The 27988-nt window shown below is 38.9% G+C and overlaps 1 protein-coding gene across 7 annotated transcripts; it reads right to left on the bottom strand.

The window, feature by feature from the left end:
- On the bottom strand, positions 1-27841 carry MARF1 (meiosis regulator and mRNA stability factor 1). 7 transcript variants are annotated; one of them, XM_075767108.1, is made up of 28 exons: positions 27723-27841; positions 26188-26395; positions 23197-23868; positions 22000-22174; positions 20316-20542; positions 19287-19404; positions 18395-18567; positions 17181-17615; positions 16495-16664; positions 16240-16401; positions 15333-15522; positions 14455-14633; positions 13339-13419; positions 12766-13002; positions 11815-11934; positions 11291-11466; positions 10836-11056; positions 9966-10108; positions 8540-8673; positions 7829-8031; positions 7110-7337; positions 6090-6320; positions 5774-5986; positions 4942-5002; positions 4705-4845; positions 3532-3702; positions 2845-3029; positions 1-104 (listed from the first exon to the last, which is right to left on the bottom strand). In XM_075767108.1, exons 2-28 carry the CDS (start codon positions 26332-26334, stop codon positions 51-53), a joined length of 5247 nt encoding a protein of 1748 aa, XP_075623223.1. In that variant the 5' UTR covers positions 26335-26395; positions 27723-27841; the 3' UTR covers positions 1-50. The 7 variants fall into 7 exon arrangements, with proteins under 7 accessions (XP_075623223.1, XP_075623225.1, XP_075623227.1 ...); XM_075767110.1 differs by having other exon boundaries at positions 26188-26392; positions 27723-27822; XM_075767112.1 differs by having other exon boundaries at positions 23719-23868; positions 27723-27815.
- Between the last annotated feature and the right edge of the window lie 147 nt (positions 27842-27988).

Below are 27988 nucleotides of genomic sequence, written 5' to 3'. Positions count from 1 at the left end.
TTCAGTTGCAGATTATTTTATTATTATTTTGTTAGATACGGAAGTAAAGTTCAAAGCACTCTTGTCAGACTTGTAATTCCTGGATAATTACTACCTTCAGCAAGCTGGAAAACAAGGGTATTGTAACTCAAAAGTGACTTGTTAACTTTATTGCACAGTAACACTCCGTATGACATTATTCACATTGATTTTAACATTTCAAAGTGACACTAACACCCAGCAGGAACTCCTTACTTCTACCTGTTGCATTTACACTCCTTTCTCCATTTTTCTCTTTAGGCTGACAAATCAAACTGTTTCATTCTGAACTAGACCCTGAACACAATACTGCATGAAGAGCAGTAAAAGATACAAGTACATCTGCTAACAGCTGAATTATAAGGATCGGGAAAACCCTCATTTTCCAGAATACCAAGTTGTAGATTTATGACTTTTGTTTTGTCTTCACTAAATCCCAAAGTTTAGCTCTCTGCTCTGTCTGGATAATTCAAATTAATGTGACACAGCAAGTTAAGGACTTTAGGACAGGTTTTTTTTCAGGTCTTCAGACAAGGACAAAAGGTTATGCTTGCTTGAAACTTTTATTGACACAACTGTTTGGTCCCAACACACAAAACAGCACTTGAGCCACAAAAGAAAGTGTCCAAACAAAGTAGACAGCTAAGAAAAGAATTTTTTCTTCTCCCTCCCATTCCAAGAAAAAGATAGTGCATAAATTGAGGGCTTCAGTGACTTTTTTAAACAGACATGAATCTGAAATAGTACATTTAATTGTTAAATTAAAGAATTTCATGGTTGTAATGCTTTTAAATCTGTAAGCCACATCATTCGTTTAACCCTTTGGATAAAAAAATATATTGCAATTCAATTAGCTATTTTGTTACACTATGAACACAACTTCTCAAAAGTATTACTCTATTACTTTCAAACAGCGATTTCATCAGAATCACACATGAATCCAGAAAAGATATGCTGACCTCCATCAGTGGTATAACCACCGCTCTCACTCTGACAAATACCATCTTTTCCTCTGAAGCAAAAACCTGGTTTTCTTTAGTATTCCAGATGACTTGTAGCTGCAGCTCTGAAAGTAGAATTTCATGTTGGTCTTTTCTCCAATGCATGCTCTTCTGAAACAAAGATCTAGACTGACCACTGTTAACCTTATCAAACTTAAGGTGAAAGCAGATGTTCTTGCATTTAACTCATTAAAAACACTCCAAGAAAGCTTACTTCTATATTTCTCTTTCTATAGCTGTATGTCTGTAGAGGTTTACTAAGGACTCAAAATACTGTGCCATAACACTCAAAAACTTCCCAGTGTTTCTCTGCGTCCACAATGGCTATAAGTTCACTACCGGTAATACTTGCCTAAATTTAAAAGATTTTCTAACAAAATCTGACTGGTAAAATTCTGTCTATAGCCATTATTCAGTGGCATTTCCTGTCGCTGGCTAAGAAATTAGAGCCTGTGTTCTGTCTCTTGTATATTACAATAGAATTCACCCAAAAAATACTCAGTTGGCCAGTGGAAAACCTCTAGTATAGGTTCTTTCAATACTACAAGCAATTAATTTGCTGCCTGGCAAATACAACCCATTGTAAATGCCATGGTTACCCAGAATGGGTATAAAGTCTCAGACACTGGACACTTCTGCTAACTAGAGTTCAGGCCATCCACTGACTTAACTTCTCTTCCAAAGCCGGCCCTTTCAAAAGCCAACGCAAGATACCACAAATTGAAAAGAGCTTCCAACACTAGGAGTAAGTTTTAGAATAAAAACAGACACAGCTAAAAGACAGCACATCAAAGAATAAGCTTCCCGTTTACTGTACATGCTTAAAAATAGAAAGCAAGGTTAAACAGAACAACCTTAGCTTTTCCACATGTAGTTAGAACTTCCCTTACAGGTGGAAATAGCATCAATACCTTCCATCACAAAACATTTTATAATACCTGCTCCGTTATCTGTAATTTATGCATCCAATGCATATTTCAGAAATATCAGAAACTTGCTAACTTCATCTCTAGACACAATAAAATGTGTGTGTCTGTACCTTAAACTCATGACACCAAGACAGTCTTTTCCATAACCAAATCCATGCCAGACTGGAACTAAATATAAAAGGGAAGCTTAAAGCATCAGTGTCCTAGAAAGCTCCTACAGGAAACTGAGAGCTACAGAAAGCATTTAAAACAAGTTTTACAAAAGATCCACATAATCTTCTACAGACATCTTTAGACAAACTGATTTCCAATGCAGTTACAAGTCATCTGAACGGTCAGAGAACAGCAAGTTAAAATTTCTCCTCTGGAGCACAATCAACTCCCTCACTCCTGTCATTTCAGGTCAGCGAGTTAAAATTTCTCAACAGGCTTTTGAAAGACAGATCATGCATTTTATTAATACTGTCTGAAACAATACCAGTAAGCAACAGCCTATAGAATACAATATGCTACATGTATGATTACACCACCAACAAGGCTTAAAGAAAATAAAATCTGTTCCATTTTAGTTGAATTAATATTTTGCTTTTACTGAACACACATTTATGAAAAATTGTAAAATTTAAGAATAATTTAACGAATGCCAGAATTTTTTTTTTTTCAAAATAATAGAAAAAATCTGCTCTGCTAACAGCTGTGTTCAGTGTAAAAGGAACAAAATCTTCACAGAATACATTAAATACAAATTAATTCTTCTAGGCCTTTCATTAAAATACATAAGGGCTAGCAAATAGCTTTACTTTGTGCAGAGTCCATAGGTATTTGTCTTTCACACTAAAAAGAAAGAGTTAAAGCTTGGTTACAGGTGCAAGTGAGAAGTTTGCTGCCAGTTTCACCTTGTTTTTGTGTTGCTTTTTGGCTGGGCTGTCCATTGCTTCCTTGCTTAGCTGAGTGTCGGAGGACTGACAGGGAGGCACTGAAGCATTCTCTGTGGTGCTGGATACCACAGAACCAGAGGTCAAGTTGTCTTGAGCTGTGGTAACAATCCTTTGTTTTTCTTCTTCTGTTAAAATCATTATCTCTAAAATAAATAAGACAACTCTGTTTATTGATGGTCCGTTCTTAAAGAATATTTCTCCGGTAATAGGCAATAAAATATTTAAAAGGAACTTGACACATCTGGCTTCAAATCAGGCTGGCATGGTCACCTCTGCAGCTGAGGTGATGTTTGCTTCTAGCTCTGTCTGTATCATGTACTACTTAGTTTAATTCCCACGCATCAAGTCTGCCCGTGCTCAGAAAAGCACTATCAAATTACTGTGGTGGGAAGGCTGCTACAGGCTGGCAAATGCCGTTTCAGTGGTGGATACGGTCCCTATAAAACTCAGTGCAGACAATCACAGTAGGTACTTGCAGTCAGTACTGTATTTCCAATGTATTTCCAACACATCCCATTGTGCAATATATTCATGTATGTATTTAAATGGAACTTTATACAGTCAACCGTTTCTTTGATGCTTTATTTTCCAAACTGTGTGAGTTCTCATCTATAAGGAATACAAGAGAGGTGAGCAAGCTCTTACCTGGGAGGGGTGCAGGGCGTTCCTCAAACTGAATGAGATCTGCAGACTCCAGAACCACTGGATCAGGTCTCAGCTGTGGGGATGGCAGGCAGGAAGGGACTGGCTCACACAGGAGGTCAACGGGAGATGTATTTGTGAGGCAGAGAAGTTCTTGCTCAGTTTGATTAGAAACTACAAAAATAAGGGAATATCTTTCAAAGGATCTGCAAAAACTGTGAAGGCGTCGCTATTTCAGAGCTGGTAAATGTAAAGTCTTCAGATGCAACTCTGAGGATTTCAGAACTGTGCTGTATTTGAAATACTGATATCAAACTGATTTAATTAATGCTAACTAACTTCAGATTCATTCAAGAGATACTCTGCAGGATCAAGAGCATCTAACTAATTGCAATACATGGCAATAGTATGTTAAACCTATTGCTTGCCTGAGTAAATATACCCCTATAGTAAAGCCTGGTATTTGCCAAACCTGAACAATCAAAGAAGAGCTGAGGAATCAAGTCCCATAGGAACAGCCCTTACCAGACAACTCCCCTGCAGACACACCAATATCCCATCAGCTATTTATGTGCCGTTCAACACATTTACATGTGGAAAATTAAGCTGGAAGTTTAAAAATAAAGGGACTTGCCCTTATTGAAAGGGACAAGCCTAGACTTCTGAAACAACTCACGCACCACAAGGTCTCCAACTTGCAGGTAGTAAAAGAATTGGAGACCACAGCAAGATAAGAACTACAAGGTCACTGTTTCCCAGTTATTTTTATTTGGGGACAGATTTATACTAACAGCACTGCCATTAATAAGTAACACCACAAAATCAACATAAAAACACCACAGAAGAACACTATATTCTCATCAGAATACAGGAGACATTCCTAGACTGACCATCTTTTCTTACTAGCTTTATGCTCATAGACTTAATTTCCACTAAAGTCCATGGGAAACAGTACCCTAGCAGCTATATATACAGACAGCTGAGGACAACAGGCACATGTCCTCTTGACAGGGCATCTAACTATATACTTTTGGAGAAGTTCAGCAGCTTTCAAGCCATAAAGCATTTCTAGCAAAGTTCAGATTGACTAACTCACACAGCTTTCCCCGTGCTGCTTTGATCAGTCTGCTTATTTCCCCCAAGATAAATTTCTTAGATAAATCAATTTTGCATTACCATTGCTAGGTGTTCCTAGATTTAGTTCCATTGATGAAGTGGATCCTGGGGTCTCCATAATATGTCCATTATTGTCAGCAAGTTGATTTCCATGATCATCCACATGATCAGCAGGGGGAAAACTAGGTGAGCTAAAACGAGCTACAAAAAGGCAAGTTCATTTGGTTCATTTATTCAAGTCACCTCTCAAAAAAGAAAGAAGAAACTAAGATACTCCTCAAAATTGAGATGGCTTACTTTTCATGTCGTTCTTCAGTACCACAATTCTCTTATGGCCATGTCCTTTAATCCAGACCACCTATAGAGGAAAAAAAGCAGAATTAAACATCAGCACATACTATGCTCAGAGCCTAAAGCAGCTTACTCACTGCTGTTCATATAGCCTTGAAATGACATGATTTATAAAAGTAAACTAAATCACATTGCTAATTTGTACTACACTACCCAAGTAAAAGCTTTGTCTCAAAATAACTGATGCCAAAGGGAAACTACAGGGCTGTAAGTATACTAACAATATATTAACAAACCTACACATTTAAACACGGGAGTTGCAAAATTCCATTTTGTTACTCTGCAAAGATTAATTTATTTAAGGGAAAGCTTATAGCCATGAACTGAGTCACATAATTATACTAGAGCACTCAGCACATGTGGATGACAGGAAGATGTCACAGCAAAACTCCACTCTGTGGCACTTCTGACAAGGTCCCACAATTCCTCACTCCCCACCTAGTAATCGACCCTGATCAAAATGAAGCTTCAGTACAATACTTCATTCATTCAAGACAGAAATCTATTATCTCACTTGATAAAAGATGCCAAGGATGTTTGTGGCCTCACCAGGAACAGTTCTTACACAAACTTTGACCAACACATGTAAAAAGAAATTTCCCTTTTCTTATTACAATCTAGATTTCTCAGAAGCTATTAAAAATACAACTGGCATAAGCCTCCCTAGAGAAGGCAATTATTCCAGTAATTCACGCCAATTAACAGAAACTGCAGTTGTGTAACTTTTTAATCCACACAGAAATCTCAATGCAATTGTGCAAAATGGGATTCTTCACACCTGTGGAATTGCTCCCAGGAGCTCTTCTAAGTTATTGCATCCATATGCTTTAGGTTGCAGCACTTCTCCTGTGTATTTGCTATATGCTACTGGGAACTCATGAAGAAAAATCTGCTGATAATGATAAGTGTGAAGTAAGGACCTGACATTCTTTGCAAACATATACAGATTTGTAAGCTTCACATATTCTCCTGCTGCACCGTTGGTAAAAACCTATTGGAAAAAGAACAGAGAAAGAATTAGAGTGCATAGTTCCATGTCCTCTACTCACTATGTCTTCTCAAAGTCTGAAACACACCAGAAAGAGCTTACATACCTCAACCAAGTAAGGCAGACTCTTCAGGAGTTCAGTTAAGGTCATAAATCCATATTCACAGGGATTAAGCGGAGTACTATGGACTGTTTCATAATGCTGTTTAAGCTGTTCAACAGAGAGAAAGGACGTTCCATCCCAGGACATCAACAAGACCAGCAACTGGGCAGTCAGAGTCCGCAAAGATTTTCTATTTATCAGCTGAATTTTTTTGCCAGACTCTTTGTCAACAACCTAGAAAAATGAATTGGGAATGCAGTTAGGGACAGGGAAGGATCAATTTATAAGCAAGCTGTGTAGCTGGGGTTTGTTTGAGCACAGCTGTATCTGACATTACATACCAGCATCTGATACTCCCCTGGCCAAAAACACACAGGAGCTTATTATGTGGAAAAATTTACTTTAAATATACAAAAGCTGTGTAGCAGTTTGTCTACATGGTAGGCATGATTTTACTCTTTGTTCCAAGCCAGCTGGACCTGAGTGAGCTCCAGCCTGAACACCAGCTGCTAAATTAACAGAACTGGAGCAAGTAAACCAGTATGCCTATGTCCATGCAGATGCAATCTTTCTTTTCCACTAACACATAGGACCATCTATGTATTTACATAGAGTCAAAGCCTCAAACCGTAGGTCAAAAGAAATTAGGAATATAAAACACAGATTGGCAACTACTAGCATTAGCAGGAAATGATTGCTTTTACACAGTTAGAAAGTCAGTTGGAAAAAAAACCAACACGATTTGTGCTGAATAAGTACTAGAATACAATCTTTTACTTATTTGCTAAACAAGCATGAGCTTTCCCAGAGAAAGTTGAAAGGTTACAAAAGAACAGAGAGAACACTGTAGAAATACAGAAGCTACATTTAAAATCCCTTTGGAGTCTCTCCCCCCATCCCAACTTAATGAAATACTGTTTCTAGAATACAGTAGAGCACACCAAGACCTGTACTTCGAGACAGGAAATTCCTTAACACTTTACATACCTTTTAGAGGGATAAACTACAAAGATAAAAAGTTACCTTTACAACATGGCGAAGTTTTTGCATTAAAGCTGGAACTGAGCTAACATCATAGTCATGAAGACGCAGTGTGTATCCAAATGTTTTACTGTACTCTGTCAGTACATCAGTCATCAAGAGGCAGTTATCTTTCTGAGACGCCAGCAGTTTAACAAACTGGGCAGCAACTGCTTTGACTTGTTCCACCTCCGTGAGCGTGAGAATTTTCTCCTCCCCACATTCCAATACCTACAAAACAGAAATTACACTTTGTTAAAGTGATTTACCTAGTCTGAATGAGAAAAGCGTAATCTGCAACTAAAACTCAGTGCTGCAGGCAATCCTTTGCTATGGAGCAGGGCTCAGCTACCTCAAGAGATATCTGTACAGCAAGCAAAATGATGTCATTTCTGAAATACAACAAATAGGCAATTAAATAGTTATTAACCTTCTTTAAAGCAAGTTTAACACAACTTTAATGAAACTTAGCTCTAATTTTGATGCACTGAATTTTGTAAATGTGATCCAATTTAGAAAACTTGAATTTGTTAACAAACATAGCCTGAATGTGCTAAAAGCCTTGGACCAGTTTCCCAAAATAGCTATAATCAAGACTTCCTTAATTACAGCTGTCTAATATTACAGGTGTACAGTTTAGAACTCACTCGAAAGTCAATGAGAAATATAACCCTGCTGAAACAGTTGTACAGCTTAGTACAGCTTAGGATTTTAGAACTTACAAGTAAAACATCTGGTATGGCTTCAAAGAGTTCAAGTAGTTTTGTAAAACCATAGTAAGCAAGTTTGCACTGACGACCAAAGTGGTGGTGGTAAGAAGGAATAAATTTATTGAAGGGCATTCGAAAATGGGGTTGATGGCGCAGTAAGTCTACTACCTCTTTAGAAAATTGTTTGGTTCTTTCAATTTCTTCTTGTGTACGTTCTAAATAAAAAAAAAATGCAAGAGCTATGTACCAACACGCTTGTAAAAGCCAACAGAACATAAAAAGAAAATACGGTGACTGATTTTCAGCTTAATCACATATCATACCAAATCACTAGTTTCTTCTACCACTGAAGACCTTTACTAAGCATACATGTTTAAGTCCAAAATAACCAAGCGATCAGCACTTTAGAAGACATTAAATAGCCAAATACATTGGTATTTTTGCTGTGTGGAAACAACCCACTAATAATTCCACAGCAAGTTTACCTACATGCAGAAGCAGTAGCATTATTTTATGTGTTTTGCCAACTGCTTTCCTGTCTGTTCTATTATAAGTGTTCCTAGAATGACAAATTATTTGCTAGAAGTTTGTAACTTAGTAATGAAGGTGGAAAAATAATTATCAAAAAAATCCAAGTCACTCCTATATGCTTTAATTAGTACAGATTTAAAATAGTTAAAGAACAATTTCTTTGGCAACAGTAAAAAAAGTAAATAGACATACCTCTTTTGGGAATACAAATTACCATTTCATTGTCTTGCTGTGACAAACAGATGGTTGTGTCTGGAATTTCTGATATAATATCAGCCAGTTCACACACTCCGTACTCAGTAACATCCCAGTCCTTAGAGAAACACCTGGAAGTTTTAGCAAATTGTATAATACAAGTATTAACACATGCTGTGTAGACAAGAAGTGTGTAAGTTGAGAGAATAAGCCTCAAATCCTAAGAAAAAGGCGTAATTTTCATATTGGCAATAATAGTACCACGTGAAACAAAGGGGAAATGTATTCTTAATACAAATTATCTATCCATTCTAACCCAAAAAATAAGTTACACTGACAGTTCACATGACACTAGAAGAGCTGTATCTACCAACCAGTGGATGCCTGAAGCTAGTCATGGTAAATGACGATATAAAGTACTATTTTTCCAGCTCAGTGATTTAAGAAAGTAATAATGTTATACAGCTTCATATGGCTACACTTTCAGTCTGTACTTGCTTAATAGTTACAGACAAATGCTCTTCCTAAACAAGATTTGTTCTCAAGAGAAGGCAGAGACTACATCCCGGAAAACACCACGTTAAGGTTCACAATACTACGCAATACATTAAAAGGTATTTTACTCTTCCCCCCTCCCTGCCAGCAAGCATTTCTCAGAAGCAAGAACACTTCAAATATATTGTTATTCAAGAAATCACCAGAGCTGACTACAATGGAGATACACATTTAGTAGATTTAGAAACAACCAATAACATATTTTTGCCAATTATTAGTAGAAGCGTGCATTCCCAAGGAGCTGTTAGCGTGTGCAGCACAGTAGCACACACGTAGCACTAAGATGCTATGGTTTCCTCAAAGCACATTAAGGACTACTTTTTATCTCCATATTAAGGAAAGTGTCATTCTTGGTTCTTTAAAAAAAAAATTTAAATCTGCTTTTTACCATACTAGAAGAGAGTATTCTTCCTGGCAATAGCAAAACAGGTATTACTCCTTGCTTTTGTGTCATTGCTGGGTATAATTAGAGTATCTACTGACAGTCTATTTTATATTCCCCTCTAAAGAAAGCCTAACACTATTTTTTTCCCTTTATTGTTCATGTTAATGTGCCACGAACTGCTTGTTTAAATCCACCCTTGCAGTCATGGTTTCAAATAGAACTAATGAAATACAATAACCTATTTCAAACTCAAATAAAGTTAAATGAACCTATTACTAAAAGAAGCAGTAAAGTCTGCCAGAGAGCTTTTAATTTTTGTTTTTATTATAAGTTTGAACTTCTACATCACAACAAAGAGGCAATATAGTTGCCACAGTTTCATACTAAGATTTAAAGCGCTGACTCCGCTTGCAGTAGATTTTAAAACCACCACTGACAGACATGCCCTGCACAGCTGATCTGGTTTCATTAAAGAGAACTTACCAGTGATAAGCCTGTAAGAATTCCCTCACAATAACTTGCTTACTGGCCTGGGATTTCAGAAGCTTCAGTAAGTCTTGAGTAAAGCGCTTCACTTGAGCTCTGTGCGTCAGAGTTAACAAGCGTTTGGAACCCATACCGAGAATCTGAAAGAAAATTTTCTTTGATCACTCACAGTGAACATCCTCAGTAAATTCTTTTACAAGATATTTATACGCCAGTTCTATTATAGATAGGCTAGAAATAAAGGATAATAAAGACAGCATTTGGCAAGGCAGCCTCATGAAGCCACCATATGCTTTCTGTACTGAGGTACATATCATCAAGAAATTAAGAAACACTTCCTCCATGAGTGCTATTGCAACTGTTGTACGTTTCTATTGGTTATTTTAAAATTCTACAGCCAACTGGTGTTCAAAGTAGTAAGCTAATGTGACCATGGCATTTCTTCTTGTAGTGTAAAGCCACATGGCTTATTTCACACAGAAATCCTTCAAGTCACAGGCTACGTACACATCACAGCCTAACTTAGAAGCACTCAGCACTTGCTGTGCTCTTATGACAAACAGCACAATTAAAACCTTTTACCCCAGCACTAGCCACAGGATAAACCAGCTTCAAACTTTACTCCAGAGGCTGAGATGAAATAAAGAGTTAATTTCCCCAGAAGTTGTTTTGGAAGAGTGGGGACAATAAAAACAACAAAACAGAAACATCTCAAAAAGAGAACAATTACACCCCATGGTTCAGTTAACTTTCAAGGTGGACTAGGTAATTGCACAGCATCCTTATACAATGCCAACCAGTAATTCAGAGAGTTGAAGATACAAGTACAGCTCCCCAGGTGAAAAGGAACAGTGCCATGTAACTCACTTGCAGTACATGAGGCACTGCTTCTAGCAGCTCCATTAATTTTGAATACCCGTAGTCAGACACGCGGCATTGCTTTGCAAAGTGATGATGGTATGTTGGGATGAATTTACTGACAGGTATGACGCAGGACGGCTGGCTTTTAAGTAGATCTATCACTTCTCTACTGAACTGAATAAGTTGTGGATTGCCTACAGGACTCTTAGAACGTAGAAGCCAAGGATCTGCAAAAAAAAAAAAGAAATCATTATTGAACCTTTCACTAATATTTTTCTACTAAACACCGCACTTTATTTATGACACATGGGTAGAGCACAGGAGAAAAAACCAACAATGAACATTCAAGCAAAAAGTTTATCTTTTTATAGAGTTTAACAATTACATAAGATTTTTACTTTATGCTACTCTTTTTACAGAAAGGTTAGTTCAGAGAAAAGATTTTAAATAGAAATATTTACCTGCAGTAGGTGGTGGTGGTTTGTTATGTATCCATTTAATAACTTTAATGCCATTTTGGGCAGTGGCAATGTTAACTCCAGGAACACAGGTAATCAGATGTTCTAAAGGAACACCACCCTGGCCTTCTGGCACCACTTCAAGATCATTGAACTCTGACATATAACAATCAGGAAAACTTTGGAAGAAAAAAAGCTTCCATTATACACTAAAATACCACTATAACAACTGTCCTAAAATATCACTATTTTGAGACACTTTCTGAACGAGAGGCTTCAAGAGCTTGCTAACACGTTACAGAAGTCTTCATAAAATGTACATTTTAAATGTGTGTCTTTTTTGCTCAACGAGAATTCAAAAAGTAATAATTTCATAAGGCACTTAAGCTATAAAAGATACCACCTTACCTAAGAACCAGAGGTTTTATACAATAGGTAGTTTGGGAGCATTACAACAGCCATCAATAAAGTTTTAAATCTTTAACCTATCAGCCCTTACACTAAAAGCCTAGTTTAAAATATTTTACCTTAGTAAAGGCACAGTACCCTCATGTGTCTGTAGAAGACTGTGAACTTGGGGAGCAAATGTCTTCAGAGACAAAATCACAAAGGGAATTCTGTAAGAATCTGGATCAAAGTCATGCTCACTGTAAAAACAAGAGGTTGAAGTTCATATTGCTCATTTTACACATAGCTTTAGCATAGTATGCCTGCGCTCACATACACACCCATAGTAAACATTATACTATATGCATCTGATATACTGCAACTAGCTGACAATACCACTATGTACAGCCACACACAACTTCCATCTTTTCTTCTTCACAAAAATTAATACAGCTACAGCAAGTTTTCAGAAGACAAGCAACATTTAGAAGACCACATTTTTATTATCATTAGATTAAAAATTTCAAATTAAGTTTTAGCAGCATGTACCAGGCAGTTAACAGTGAACACCTAATAACTGGTCTAGTAGCACAACCTGGCTGCTGCTGAATAAAACAAAAAGCTTAATATATGGCTTCAGGAAATCTTCAACCCAGTATGAATCACTTACTAAACATAGCTGGAGGACAAAGAATGATCAGTTCCAGCTGTAATTACATAACAAGCTTCAGGCTAATAGAAATCTCTAGTACATATAACCTTCCTATATAACCAGAGGAAGGTAGTGTACCTTTCAGCTTCTGCTTAAGGGGTGTTCAAGTCTTGACAGCTGGGCTAGAATACAATAACCTTACCCAAACAGCCTGATCCATGAGAACTGCCTCCATGACCAATCATAATGGATCACACCTGATCCATAAGAATTCACTCTGCCATCTCTCTATTTTCTGCCTGACTTATTCTCGTAAACATATAAACAGTGACTGGAGCATGCTATATGAACATATATACCTCAACTTTAATATACCTTCAAGTGTTAAATGCTGTTCAAATATTTTGTAAGATTTTATAGTATTATATACACAGCTTACATAAAGTCTTTATTCAGGCAATGCTGCTTACAAACAGGCTCGTGATATTCCAACTCTTCGAATATTATAGGGCTACAGTTTGCTGATGAACCATCATGTGACTGTGAAGATCCCAACGGACTCTGTCGGGCTTGGCTGCTGGGTAAAAGGCACACCAGCCGCCCGCTCCCTTGCTCACGGATTGCCACCGTATCCGTTAGTTTATACAAGTCTGATATAATTAACTTACGCCCAAATCTAAAAGAAGAAATTGAAATAAATACACATTATAAATACAGTTAGAGAATGCAGTAATCTACACTTTTTAAGAAACAGGAATATGCTAGAAACTTGTGTCAACTCATGTTAAGGTAACAAATCTATTCATCCCAATGTAGAAAACAAAGTAAAATGCTCCAAGTATAACCCTCTAAGGCAGGCCAGCATTACAGTCATTGCCTCTGGACGGATAATATGCTGCAACATCTAACAAAAACCCCCATAACGCTCAATTCTGTTACTCTCTATAATTCACAATCACATGAGATCAGACTCTTTTTAGAAGTACTAGAGAAAAAACAACTGAGAACTTACTTTTTTTCATAGATTTCTGTGAATTTGAACACAGGCAGGCAACAAGCAGGTGCATCCTGCAGAATGGACATTGTTTCTGAGCTACAAAAGAAGTTTTGTAGCATTAGCACAAAATTCATCTGTTAGTATTAGTCTCCAGCCCAAACTGGTGAGCTATTTACCAATGCAATTTACGAACTATAAATTTAACAGGACAAATTGCATTCCCTTCCATTCCAGGACTACAACAGTTGACACTTCAGATCAGGGGAGTGCAAGTACTAACATTTCCACTAACTCATTGGGTAATGTCTCTGCATCTTTCGTAGGCAGTGGTAAGATTTTGAGCATCTATAAAATGCAACATTGCAACTGCAGCGTTAGAAGTTACCAGCCTGGTCATCACATTAAGGAACAGTCATAAACTAAAAGGCAAGGATGAAATAAAGTTGTAAACTATGTAACAGCAAGTAGTACGTAGTTGTAGAATACACTCCAAGCACTATTTTCATGGGAGCTTTCTGTGAAAGAAAGAAGACAACATTTTTCCTATGCTTTCTTTCAGTAGGGAAAAAAATGAAATAGAAAATACTTGTATTCTCACTAGCATCAGCACTCTAGTTCTATTATCTTCCATATAGAAAATGGAGATCAAAACCACCAATACCATTTAAACCATGTATCCCATCTTCAAAGAGAAAATCTGTATGCACTTTCTTGAAGGAAAGAAGAAATAAAGATGCCAAGTGTAATCTTAACTCAGCTGCACAAAGTTATGTAAATGTATCAGTATTATGAAAGAGTAGTGGTGAAACTATTAAATAGACATCTAGACTCCTCAGATTGGGCTTTGGGTAACCTGGGCTAGCGGAGGGTGCTCCTGCCCATGGCAGGGGGTGGAAATGGATGATCTTTGAGGTCCCTTCCAACCCAAACCATTCTATGATTCTATGCAACTTAAAACAAGCAGCGTAAAAATGCTAAACTGAAAGCTAGCCTAATTGTATTCAACACATTCATCTGGTCATAAGATAGATTTTACTTTATTTCCTTATCATTCCTTTGCTCAGTATTTTAAATCTCTCAGCTACTAAATAGATGCTAGAATAATTCAGAAGAGGCCAAATTGCTTATTACCTAAGTAGAGAAAGTGATTTACTAGCAGCTCCTGTTGCTAATGAGACCTGGATCCTTTTACTGCCAATTTTGTATCTGTGAAGACTGTTGACAGCACCGATTGCTTCTTGCAGGTTTTCCATCTGAACTGTCGCCTTCAACTGGTAGTCTGTATGAGGACTCAGCTCTACACTTTTTACCTGAAAGGAAAACACCTTATAGATTTATCACAAAATAACCTAAGGCAAGCCAACATGAGTGTAGCACGGTCTCGCTTTGGCCAAGAGCCGAATACAACACACAAGGGAACTGAGTACAATGAACCACAGCCAAGAGGACAATGCAAACAAGAACCAAGTGCAGTGAGCCTTGGCCAAGGCAAGGACCAAGATATTCTTTTAACACAAGCATCATCTTCCCACATAGAAAATGATGCCAGAAGAATATTATCTACAGACAGACCTAGGACTGCTGCAAAACTGACCCCTCCTTGCATAATTGCTTTTTACTGACTGACACTTTCCATGTCTGTTGATCACTTCTGATTCAAAACAGAATTTTTAAGCTGACATTAGGAATTCAGCTTTACAGCTGAAAAAGGTTATGCAGCTACAGCTTACACCTCTTCCCTGCATGACTAATGAGCCACTTACTAAGAATTTTATATACAAAACTTCAGAATACCAGGTCTATGAATATCACATGCAAATTAAGAACCTAGGGCAAGCAATGATCTGGTCTTTTAAAGAAAAAACAATACCTCCTTTTAACAAAGTTTAAAAGTCGTGTTTGGATAGCTTTCCATTCCTACTCACTTAAAGCTAGACCACAACATGTCCATAAATACATAAATAGGAAGTATTTAAAAAAAGATTTAATTAAGTTATTTTAGCCTTTACCTTGCCATGTCTTGAGAAAATTTCTTGTAAATTTTGCTGCAACTCTTTTCTGGATAATCTGTAATCAATATTGCTGATCTGAATGTCTGCACCATTTGCAAAAGGATCAGGGCAGTCCGTACCACTGGTATGATTCACTACATTAAATGTGAGTGGCGATGATCTATTTGAGAGGTTTGGAGATATACTCCTGGGGAAAAAAATAAAAATAAAAAATTGATGAGCTAAAGTAGCTATTGCATAATTCTGATATACAGATCTCCAAATTTATCAGAAAATAGACACAGGTGAAGTGCACAAATACAGCACATTAAAGGTATTTTCCTAGCACACGTGTGCAGGCAAAACAAATTTCACCACAAGCAAAACACCGTAACAAGACAAATATTTCCTATGAGAAGAAAGAAAAATCATTCATATTATCTTTCAAAGTCACCCAATTTAATAATATATTGGACAACAAGTCTACTATCTTACTAAACACATTAAAATCATGTGAATGAATTTGGCTTTTAATAACTGGCAAAGGCCAGATATTTAAGTCTACAAGAATTTAATGGGCCTGGATAAACTTCTACTGGGAATGTCAAAGGTACTGAAATTCAGAGGAGTAAGATGTCTGTAATACCTCTGAAGATTTTTCAGAGGTTTTAAAGACAAAGTTTGCAGGAAGCAATTGCCACACAGTAAGTTTCTGAAAAAGAGTTCACTCCATCTTGTATTTACATCCACCCTCTGTTAGTGGTTGTGCAGCACCATCACGGTTTCTTTTTGACTCCACATAAATCAGGTATTAGTGTACTTAGCATACACAACTCCACAAGCAGCTGTCAATAATCAATGTATATATCAGTGAAGTCTCACTTCACCTTCCCCCCCCCAAAAAAAAAACCAAACAGACACTTACCGAGATGACCAGCAACTCTGAGACATGAGTAAAGGACTGAGTTGTCTTGAGGCTGTCAACTTACTGAAAGCAGAGGGATAGCTGACCTGAAATACAGTTTCATCTTTATCTTTTTTATCTACAGGGGAATTGGTAATGCTCCTGGAAGCAGAGGTCTCTCTTCTATTTACAAATATACATAAGAAAGAAAACACATTAAGTTGCAGAACTCACATTAAAAAAAGTATCTCACATTGATGTCTTTTTTAAACATACTTTTGACTACTTCTACAGGATGATTCTCCTGTTCCAATTTTTTTGGTTGCCAGAGATGCAGAAATCGCTGCACTAGGGTTACTCTGAGGAGAGGGAATTTGTTCTCTTAAATGTTCTTGCTGGTTTTCAATATTTCTACTGATGGTCTTTGATTCAAGGCGGCACAGCTCCTGTATGAAACAGATGAAAGGTCAGCATAAAGCACCAGACATTCCTTGTCAGAGGCTTTCCTTGTGATGGAAACCCAGATAACTGAATTTTTTCTTTAATAGCATTTTCATTCATACTTCATAACCAGAAATATTTGATTTACTGTGACAGAAAATAGCAAAAATATTTCAACTAATTGACAGTTTGCTACACTGTACATCTAGCCTAGTTTTCCTTAAAACTAGCAAAGTGGATCACTCTAGATGTTTTACTCAACATCAAAGTCAAAATTGGCCTATGATTTAGATTCAGTAACAGCAGTATTTGCAAATTGAGAAAAAGGTGGCAGGGAGGGGGAAACCAACCCTCAAATTTATTGCCTGCTTTCCAGGCAGACAAATACAGCTCTCCTTTGGGAACGTCATTATACGTTCCAGTTACTCATTAAATAGGACTGACAAGTTAAAGCTGTAACAGAAGCAATCCTCAGAACATGAGGAAAAGCAAGAATACTAAACAAGTTAGAACAACAATACCTGTAAACTTTTAACATTTGTGGGTTTGATGATAGATCCATGAATCTGGAATCCTCTCCCAGCAGAGCCTTTGGTACCAGAAGACTGATCACTTGAATCTTTGCTGAGGAGGCACAGCTTTGTGTTCTTGTTAATTTTTTTGGGAGACTTCACCTTTTCAGTTCCCACAAAGCTGAAGCTTTTTGTTTCATTAAGTTCTTTGTTTTTGGGAGTAAAAGACACTACAATCCTGTTACCAAAAACATCTTCATTTTCCATTCGCTTCCGAGCCCGTTCAGCACTTTCTTGATTTAAAAAACGGAGAATTGCACTGCTTCCAGAAATGTTCAGCACCTTCCCTCCACAGTTGTCTGACAAACGCCTCAGTCTATTACTGACACTTTTGCTGTCTCTGTTTGTTGGCAGATTATAAACATATAACAGCGTATGGCATGCCTGTTTATAGGGAGTAAGATTTTAATTTATGTCAGAATACCCTTTTGTACAAAACTAGTGTTTTTGTGTTGGTTCTGGTGACACATGCTCCCCCTCCCACCCCACCCAAGTAATTCTTTTTGCAGCATTCGTTTGGCAAACTCTCATACCGACAGAGATCCTCAAACTTCCTTCTCCAATATAATTTAAAATTAGAAGAGACTACAGAGTCCCTGATCAATGAATCTGTATCTGATCACTTCTCCAGATAAGAAAGCATCACTGTTTGCAACCCAAAAATTCTACATACGTGTGTGAACACACAGCTCAGGAAGTTACTTCAAAGAAAGAAAAAGGTTGTGAGTGCTGTGCAAAGACAACACAGCAAATCCAGAAGGAATTGTCAGGAAGACAAAAAGTCCAAGAAAACAGTAGACAGTCACTCAAAACTGTTAAAGCATCACAGAGCTGTCTTAATGCACAACTAAATTCTTACCCTAACTTTCTGCCAGTGAAAGAAAGGCAAGTAAGATACCACTAAATACTTTTTCAGATAATGTAAGAATGTGACCTTGCTATTTCACTTTTTTAGTTAATTACTTTATTAATTCATTCTTTCAGTGTTAAAGTAGAAAGTATGCATTCACATGGTAAGAAACGAAATACAGATAATCGTCAAATACACAGCAGACATGTCTCACCATCAAAACACAGAATTTCAGCCTATTCTCCCCCTAAATTAGAAAAAAGGGAAGTTGACACTTTGAAATGTCTGTTGCACTAAGAATTAAAAACCTTACCGGCATTTTCAGCGGTAACCTCGGTGGCAAGTCTGAAATAAATTCTTCAAAACAAATAAGCACATGAGCATGATGTAAAAGTGCCTCTGAAGCTTGGTTTTTATGTACCAAAATTATCTGAAAACCATGTCGATGTCTCAGGTCACTGAGTTCCAAAGCAAAGTTTACATCCGCTGGAGAAAAAAAAAATTGAATTAACAAGGAAACTCAGAGAAAAAAAAAAGTCAGCTTAAACAAACAAGACCCCAGATCTCACTTGACAAGTTCTATTTATCACTGATTATTTCCAGTGACAAAGCACAACAGCTACAAGGCTTCTCAGACATAATTTAAATCAGCAGTTAGCATTCAGTCTCGGACAAGGGCTTCCTTTTAACAGCAATTTATGAGCAAGGCATTCAACTGGTATTGTATACTTCTACAGAAAACATTTGTTTAGCTTTAGGGAGAAACCCAAGGCAACATACAGCAATTAAATAGTTGAGTGGCTTGCATATTTAACAGTATAGTCTGCTGCTACAAGAATAGAGAACAAATCAAATACATTTTGCTCAAAGCATTCTGAAAGATTACCACAAGGAAGACTCAATGAGTTTTACTCTATTAGCTTCCTACTGCAGCTGCCTAACTTTAGGCAGCATGTAGGTACTATATACCTACTGACACTCAAGACACCAGATTCCAGTGCCTATTAAACTAAGGCAAGTTCTCATCTTACTGGCCCTACTTTTCCCTTGCTGCCACCGACATTATTAAGAATCCTTGAGCAATTCAGTTAAAGCTGATTCTAAACACAATCCCTGGAAAGCAGAACAGTGTCACAGGCAAAAGTACTACTGAAGAGAGGAACTGAGTTCTGCACTGCAGGTGAGCGAGTACCACAAACACTTACTTGACACAAGAACCACAGTGGCAGGTGCAGTGTGTGTATCAGCAAATCTCCTAAGACTCTGTCTGAGTTTGTCATCAGCAGCATTCTTTGCTGTAGCATTGATGTGTGCAACAGTCACCTGTGGAAATACATACATACACTCTAAAGAAAATGTGAACTATGCTTGCTCAAATTTAATGCTTTAAAAAAATTAACACAAATACAAGCTTTCACATGCACCTTTTTGTTTAGATAAATTAATGCCCACATGCATGAAATATGACATGTATGGATCTCAAACTGTTCTAATGAGCAATGAACTTCAACCCTATATCTTAGTCTATATATAGTCTATCTAATCTCAGTATCTTAGAGATAACTTCTGCTGTTCTGTGTTAAAGATTGCAATTTACATACCTTAAAAACATTCCATAAACCCTCAGCTGAAATAGAGGGGTGACAAACATAGTAAGTACTCACTATCAATTCATTTTACCTCGCATAAGCGGATAAACTGTCAACCTTTTATCATATCTGCAATTTAGGGGGTGGGAAGGGAATTTCTGACTTGGAAACCTGCACAAAAAGCTAAATACGAAGAAACAAAAGGTATTGATGGAAAAATACATGGTGTTAAAGGTGTCCCAATCAATACCACTAATTTAGAAGTCAGCACAGTATTCTCTAATGAAAGTAAAAAAAGTTAAGTTCACAGAATCATAGTTCTTTTAAGTTAAAGATTTAGTCACAGATTTGAAGGGTAACACCAGAAATGCCCCCACCACTTATTACTGAATGAAATCAAAATCCTCTGTGAACACTAAAACTAAAGCTAAAACAGTAACCTACACGTAAAGGCATGCAGTTTCAGTTTTACACAGTATTACAGCAAGAAAGTTCAACATTAAAGACCTCACCCACAAACTAATAATAAATTCATGCACTAAAAACCAGAGAGCTTCTATAAAGCTTTAGTGAACAGGAATCCCCATTGGCACACTCAGCTACACATTCTCAAGCACAAGCACCAAGTAGATGCTGCTTTGATACCTGGCAGTTGTTTAGCTCCTGGATAACTTCTTTATTTTCTTTACTGATGTCACACACACAGATGAATTCTGCCTCCCTGTGACCTTTAAAAAACTTTTCACGAATCCTCTGTACAACTGCTATAGCTGAACGGCCCGTGGGAACCGAGCAGTTTTCAATGTCCCAGAAGACTCCAATGGGGGGCAGGTTTTCCAGAACTTGGCCCGTTATTGCAACTTCCGGAGACCCTGTACAGGTTAACACCACAGTTCATTTTCATCTCCAAATACCAGAAGTGTTAAACTTGGTATACTATAGATGTTGCACATGGGGAAACTTTATGTTTTAGAGAACAACGTGCCCAGGAATGCAAGTTCAGTTTTATTTTTTTAAGGAATCTAAAAAACAAATCAGTTGTTTTCAAAGTTTCTCTTTAAGGGAGAAACTTTATACCTTGAATCAGTCTTAAACAGAAATTTAGTCACTGTTAAGCTAGGATAAAGATGCAAGACAACTTCAGCTTTACTTTTAAACTCTCAAACAACCAAGTAATGTATTTTTAAAAAAAGTTACCAAATGCTGAGGTGGCATGCACCCTGAAAATTGTCTGAAGTTGTGTCACACTGAACTCAGCAGGTGCTGGATCAATAACGGAAGCGAAACATGAAAGCTGTTCAAATTTGCAGTGTGCATTAGATAAAGTATCTAAACAAAACTAGATGAGATTACCAGTATAGTGACAGTGATTATACAAAATTAAGGCAGTACAGAACAAACACAAAGGTATCCTACAGTTCAGAAGGGCAAGGTTCAGAGTTTTTGCTATTACAGGCTAAGAAGCACAGATAAAGTGTCTGGTGCTTCGGCAAAATTAAATAGATATTTAGAGTGAATTGACATTATACACCCATTCCATCTCCACAAAACAACTGGAAAAGAAACATAAGGAATGACACAGAATCCTCATGGGTCAAAAACAAGCTAAGAATCAACATTAGCTGAAAATAATCAAATTAAGCACAGCAGACCACTGTCATATTTGTTTGGGTGTACGTTGACTAGTTGTTATTCTACAAGATTCACTGGAATTGCATTTTTTAAGGGCACTTAATTGGAGTGTTGCACCTTATAAATGGGTGTAGTCTTAACAGTAAAACTATCCAATTTCTTAATATTCTATGACTTTAAGTTTATGACTTTCATACTAGCTATGATTTTGTAATTGAAGCAGTACTAATATTGAAAAAAGACCATGTAATTATTTCACATGATATGTTCCTCTCAAGAACACTGAAAAAAGCTATATTGTAATTATAAACATTGCTGCATATGAAGAGACAATAGATACTACAGACTAAGAAAATGCTTTTCAGAGTATGGCTGAAGATAATTTCTTTATACACCACCAGAACGAAATAGCTTCCAAGTCCTTAGAATTTCTTTTTCTAGTTCTTAAAATGGTAACAAATATAATAGTAAAAAATTAAAACTCTACCCAAGCAATAAAGTTAGCTAGGTAGTCAAAACAGGTAACTCCAAGTTATGAATTTGCAAAAGAGAAACAAGGCAGGTTTTTTTACTCTTTAGTCTTCTATGACTTTATAGAAGTTTCTCGAGAACAGTGCAATTTAAGAGAATTCTTCATGTGCAATAGTATTCAAGAAGGACAGCCGCTAAGCACAAGTTTCAAACAAATGTGGTTTACCATATTTCTGCGGTGACTTGCCAAGGCTGCTCGCCAGCAGCAAACTCTTCTCGTTACCTGCTCCCTTGGTTCCACAGCCATTACATACTGGGATAGGAACAGGCGCGGTCTGGGCACTCGGAGGAGGAATATTTGGCCAGATTTTAGCAGCATCAACTAGGCTGTTTCTGGTTGGCTGTTGGGACAATTTTTCAAGATACATGTTCATTTAGTATACAATATTAACAAATACTGTTCCATGCTAGAAACACTTGGTTTCCCTTCTGCAACAAATGCAAGTTCAGATGCAGTCTACAGAGTTAACAGCATCATTGCATGAAGGGAGCTTCTATCCCAGAGTCTTTCCTAGCATACCTAGCTCTAGATTTCCAAACACAAGGAAAGGTTCTATTAAACTCTGCACCTTAAAGATGGGATGTACTGAGAAGTACTAATACATATTCTAAAAATAAATCAATAAAGACCTAGCATGTGAAATCAGCACAATTAAGAGTACAAGGTTGAACCTCCCAAAAACAGTGGTGATAAACTTCCAAATTTGAGTTTCCAATGTAAAAGTGAAATTTCTTCATTTCAATAAACTAAATGGTGAATTCAGTATGTTTGGAATTAAGTAACACATCTTGCAAAGTTGAGTATATTACTTCACTTGAAATTCCTATTAAAATTCAAGCACAGTTTTAATCAGTTCTAAAGCGTACCAAATTGGTATTGAAGTATAAATTACAAATTTGGGAAGAGTGAACACAACACCTATCAAACCAAACCAAAACTAGAATGTCCTTATAGCATCAGACATTTCACCCGACTTACAAATGGATCTTTACTGATCATCTGCCAAAGGGTACATGTTAACTGCTGTAGCCTTTTTCTCAGAGTCACTACTATAGCACATTTTGATTGGAGCTGTCAGGAAGAGGTAACTGTCTTTCAAATCCAGTCAAAATTCTGCTTGAGGACATTACAGATCCCCTGTAAGCTAACCATTCTGCTAGCCTCTTTTGTCTTCCTATCAACCTGAATGTTACCTCAGAAAAGAGATCATCTTCCAAAACGATATCTGGTACACCTGGACTGTGCATCACCAACCAGGACACAAGCCGCAACCCATGGAAGCTGGCGCTCTGCTCAAGTAACATTATTTCAACATTCACCACGTACCACGCTTAACGAATGAGAAATGGGATGGGTACCAACCTTGCTCAAGCAATCATTGCAGTAGTGAGAGCCCTTTAAACAAACTGAAGGTGCCATGTTTAGGTGCAAAGGGTTGGCACACACGTGTGATGTTAGCTCCGACTGTGCAATATGTTCATCCAAGTGGCCTGTAGCCCCACTCGTGAATTCAGAACAAGGAAAATAGCCAGAAGACGTGCAGCTCTGAAGGGCTGGAAACTGATGCAGTTTGTGCACATTACCATGACAGGACTGGAAATGGAGTTTTCCACAACAGGGCAGATGCTGACAGGAAGATACACTGTTTTCTACACACATGCCAGGGAACTCACTCGAAATGCCCGCCAAATTGCTTGTAGCTGGAGGGTTCTTCAGTGAAGATGCAGATTGATAGGCAAATCCTGACCCTACTTGACAAGTAATCGTCCCAGTGCCTTTTGAGTCTAATATTGTGCCAGGGTGAATCAAGTTACCACCACCACCACCACCACAATGCATTTGTGGAGTACAAGAAGAGTCAGAGCCATGAGCACAGCAGCTTACTTTCGGGCCAGGTGAAAGCTGTATTTGCTGTTGCTGAAGAGGATGAACATCAGGAAGCGGTACTGCTGGAAACAGCTTAGAGCCAGCATTATGAGGAGATGAAGCATCCTTCAATTCCACAGCAGCTTTCTTGTTCTCCATGTAATCTTTCTGGAAAATGAAAGCTCAGTTACATTCAGATACATGAACTAAGCAACAATTGTATAGTATAAACAAACATACTTCTACTGTTACAATGTTGACAATAACAGAAATTTTGAAAAGCATTATCTTTATGATTACTATTACCTCACTGCCTGAACAGGTAAAACATTAAAAAGAAACATGCCGGTTATGTGTGCCAGCTTGAGGTATACTGGTATCAGTGGATTTTGGAAGCAACAAAACCAAAAAACTATAAACCAAATAGGAATGAATCTGGTAAACAGAATCTGAAAAGCAGAAATTTGTTAGACTAAGGCTGAGATACTCTGCAATTGCAAAGCAAAACCAGATTTCTTTCAAGAACATAGATGGATCCAGTGTAAAGTAAAAAAACCTCATAGTTTGGAGGTACATAAGAGATCACCTTTTACTTTGAATAAAGAGTTTAAAACTGTATTAAAGTTTTGGAAGTAATGTATTAAGACTTCAAAAATGAGAAACTATATCAAGCAGGTAAACTAACAGAGCACAAAGACTAAATTTTTGTCAAAACTATGTAATTTTCCACAACAACTATATAAGCCTGGACAGGCTGGATCGATGGGCTGAGGCCAACTGTATGAGGTTCAACACAGCTCAGTGCCAGGTCCTGCCCTTGGGCCACACCAACCCCAGGCAACGCGACAGGCTTGGGGCAGAGTGGCTGGAAAGCTGCCTGGTGGAAAAGGACCTGGGGGTGTTGGTCAACAGCGACTGAACATGAGCCAGCAGTGTGCCCAGGTAGCCAACAGCATCCAGGCTTGTATGAGAGTGAGTGTGGCCAGCTGGACCAGGGCAGTGACTGTCCCCCCGTACTCAGCACTGGTGAAGCTGCACCTTGCGTGCTACGTTCAGTTTTGGGCCCCTCACTACCAGAAGGACATTGAGGTGCTGGAGCATGTTCAGAGAGGGGTAACAAAGTTGGGAAGGGTCTGGAGCACAAGTCTGATGGGAGCAGCTGAGGGAACTGGAGGTGTTTAGCCTGGAGAAAAGGAGGCTGAGGGGAGACCTGATCACTCTCTACAGCTACCTGAAAGGAGGGTGTAGCCAGGTGGGGGTCAGTCTCTTCTCCCAAGTAACAAGCGATAGGACAAGAGGCCTCGAGTTGTGCCAGGGGAGGTTTAGATTGGATATTAGGAAAAAATTTCTTTATCCAAAGGGTTGTCAATCACTGGACCAGGCAGTGCTGGGTTAACGGTTGAACTTGATGATCTTAAAGATCCTTTCCAACCAAAATGATTCTATGATTCCAAGTGCTTTTTGCATACTCTGATTTAAGACATCAAGATGTACAGACAAAGGCATAGGCAGAAATACAGGGGTTTTAAATGGCATCAGCGAAAACTAAGGTTATGAGAAGCACCAGAACAGTCAAGGTCAACAGACCTAACCTGCAAGCAACTCACAGCTCCAGAGCTTTAGGCCAGTACTTTAGAACCACTTTTGCTTCCCAAATTGAATTTCATGCATTTCCTACTACATACTAATGAATAATTGATTACCCAAGTTCAAAACCATTCCTCTCTGCCTGATGCCACAGCTTATGAATTGAAGAGACACTCTGCCAAAAATCTGTCTGGAACTGGTTTATATGTTAAGTGGCAGCTCCCTTCCTAGCCCTTGGCACATGAGAATAGCAACACAACAGTATACATGCTTCTCCGTTTCCCCTATGTCTTTCACTCAAAGTCAGCTTGAACATGCATGAATGTTACTTAACAGCTGGAGCTTGTTTGCTCAAGTGAATCATTGTGCTGTATTATTCCTTAGCACTTTGCATCTTAAACATATAGAATCATATACAGTTACAGAACAGGAACACGTAAAGAAATGGAAACAAGGAAAAATTAGACTTTTGTGAAGAACAGTATCTACAATTGCTGTAACTACTATATAATAATAATTCAGAAAATCCTAAATTTGCCTCCAAACTAAATTGATAAAATCTGGAAGCAGGAAGACTGCCTCCCTATTCTACTTTTCAGCAATAACTTTGTAGAGCTTTCAAGAAGCTGCTTTATGCACATTTTAAGCAGTCAGCTGTATCATTCCAAACAGAGCTGTAGAGAGTAAAGCAACTTGTCTGCTTTCTCCAACACTGATGGGAGAGCTGCAAACACAACTGAAGACCTTAAATCCCCAGGTAGGTTTTGTACTTCCATGGCAAGTGCTGTCTCCCCTTTCTCCCCTCCCCACTCACCCCCTTTAGTCAGCAATATCACTGCAGTTAGTGTTACCACTCTGTACCAGGTTATCAACTACGCTTTTAGTAAAGCAATGAATTACCGTTTTCGCACTGCAGGGCAAAGACTTTTCAGCAGCAGAAAAGCAATTAGAAAGTTTCCAGAGCCATGGTTTAGCATCATTCTCTTGTTGCTGAAGCCATCCAAATGATCTATTGCAGAGGTTCTCTGTCCTGTTTCCTTCCATCATACAGCCAGGCAAAAGGGTTCAACATTCTTTCATTCCCCCTTCCTTTCATTCTTCCCACCTGCTAAAGAGAAAAAAAATGCATGCTTTAAATAACTTTTAAGGCAAGACAGAGAAAAAACATGACAGTCCCATGAATTCCACTACTGCTAGATCACTGAGTGTGCATTATTTATGTTAGATTTAATTATTCATACAGGGCATAGCCTTGACTATTCCTATTTAGTACAGGAATATTTCTGATGACCTGCAGCACAGGTAAGGTAATCTGAGGAAAACAGGTAAGGTAATTGGAGGAAAACACTGTTTAAGTCCACGGCATTAGACCCAGAAATGCATTACTGCTGACATGAAAGAATTCCCTGAAACTTTCACTGTATTCTCCTAGAAAGAGAAGCCAGGAGATAGGTGTCAAGAACAGCTCATGAGTAAATGCAAAATTGCTGCAACTGAGCTCAGCTGGAAAAATTAAACTGCATATTCATTGTTTTTCCATTGGCCAGCAAAACAATATATACCTGTATTAAGCACACAGCATTTCATACTTAAACAGAGCTTTAAATCATTAGAAATATTTTCAAATACTTGCACTAATTCTCAAGCTGCCCATAGCACACCACATCAATTTAGCTTCACAGAACCACAAAGAAACAAAGCAACTTGTTTAAGGCCCATCCACACTGTACCAGAAAAACTGATTAGCAGTGAAGTCATCTTACCCTCCAACTACACACTGCATTCGTTAGACTAGGCTCCTTCAGGTTTTTTGCATTTAATGTTAAACACGAGAACCATGGAACGCATTACACAGCATTACATTTACCCCAGCATTATTGTTAACCACAAAAGAAGTAAGACTTTGTTTTTTTAAGCAGAAGTGTTTATTCACACAAACCTCAAGTACCCCAATTAAGTTCTACAACTCTAGAGCACGTTACTTCTACAAACGCCTGGCAGCAGCTCGTTCCGGAGTGACTCGGGTCGCTGAAAAGCCCGAGAGGTTGCCGTAGCCGGAGATGCCCGCGCTTCGCCCTCTGCGGCTGGCGGCTCCCCGGGCGCTCCCAGCCGGGCCGGGCCCGCAGCCCGGGGGGGCGACGGCGAGGCCCGACCCCCCGCCCCAGGCAAACAGCCCCAGCTGGCCGCAAGGCGCTGCCGGGCAAACGGCCGCTCCCGCCCGCCGGGCGGCGCCGGGCCGGGGCCGTTGTGCAGCCCCGCCCGGGGGACGGGCTGCCGCCCGCGAGGGGAGCGGGCCCCCTCCCCGCCCGGCCGCGGCGTTCCGCCGGGGCCTCCCGGTGCCGCAGGGCGGCGGAGGCAGCCCCGGGCTAGCGGGAGCCGGCGGACCCGGCTTGGCTCCGCACCGCTGTGCTCTGCCCCCGCCCGCCGCGCCTCACCTGAGCCGCCCCCGGCGCCGTCGCCCCTCACATGCCGCCGCGGCCCCTCACACCCCTTTGTTGTCCTCCCTCTCTGCTCCTTCTGCCGTCAAGCAACGCCGAGCGCCGGAAACCAGCCCGCTGCCGCAAAGGCGGCTGTCGTGTCGTAACGCCCCGCTGCCTCCTCCTCCTCCTCCTCCCCGGCGCGCAGCGGGCTGGGCCGGCCCGGAGCGGCCGCTTCTTTTAAACCTGCCCCAGCCCGGAGCGGCGGCTTTTAAATCCTGCCC

Source organism: Balearica regulorum, chromosome 15 (genome assembly GCF_011004875.1).
Source record: "Balearica regulorum gibbericeps isolate bBalReg1 chromosome 15, bBalReg1.pri, whole genome shotgun sequence".
Lineage (NCBI taxonomy): Eukaryota > Metazoa > Chordata > Aves > Gruiformes > Gruidae > Balearica > Balearica regulorum.
This window is presented reverse-complemented; position numbering and strand designations above follow the sequence as displayed.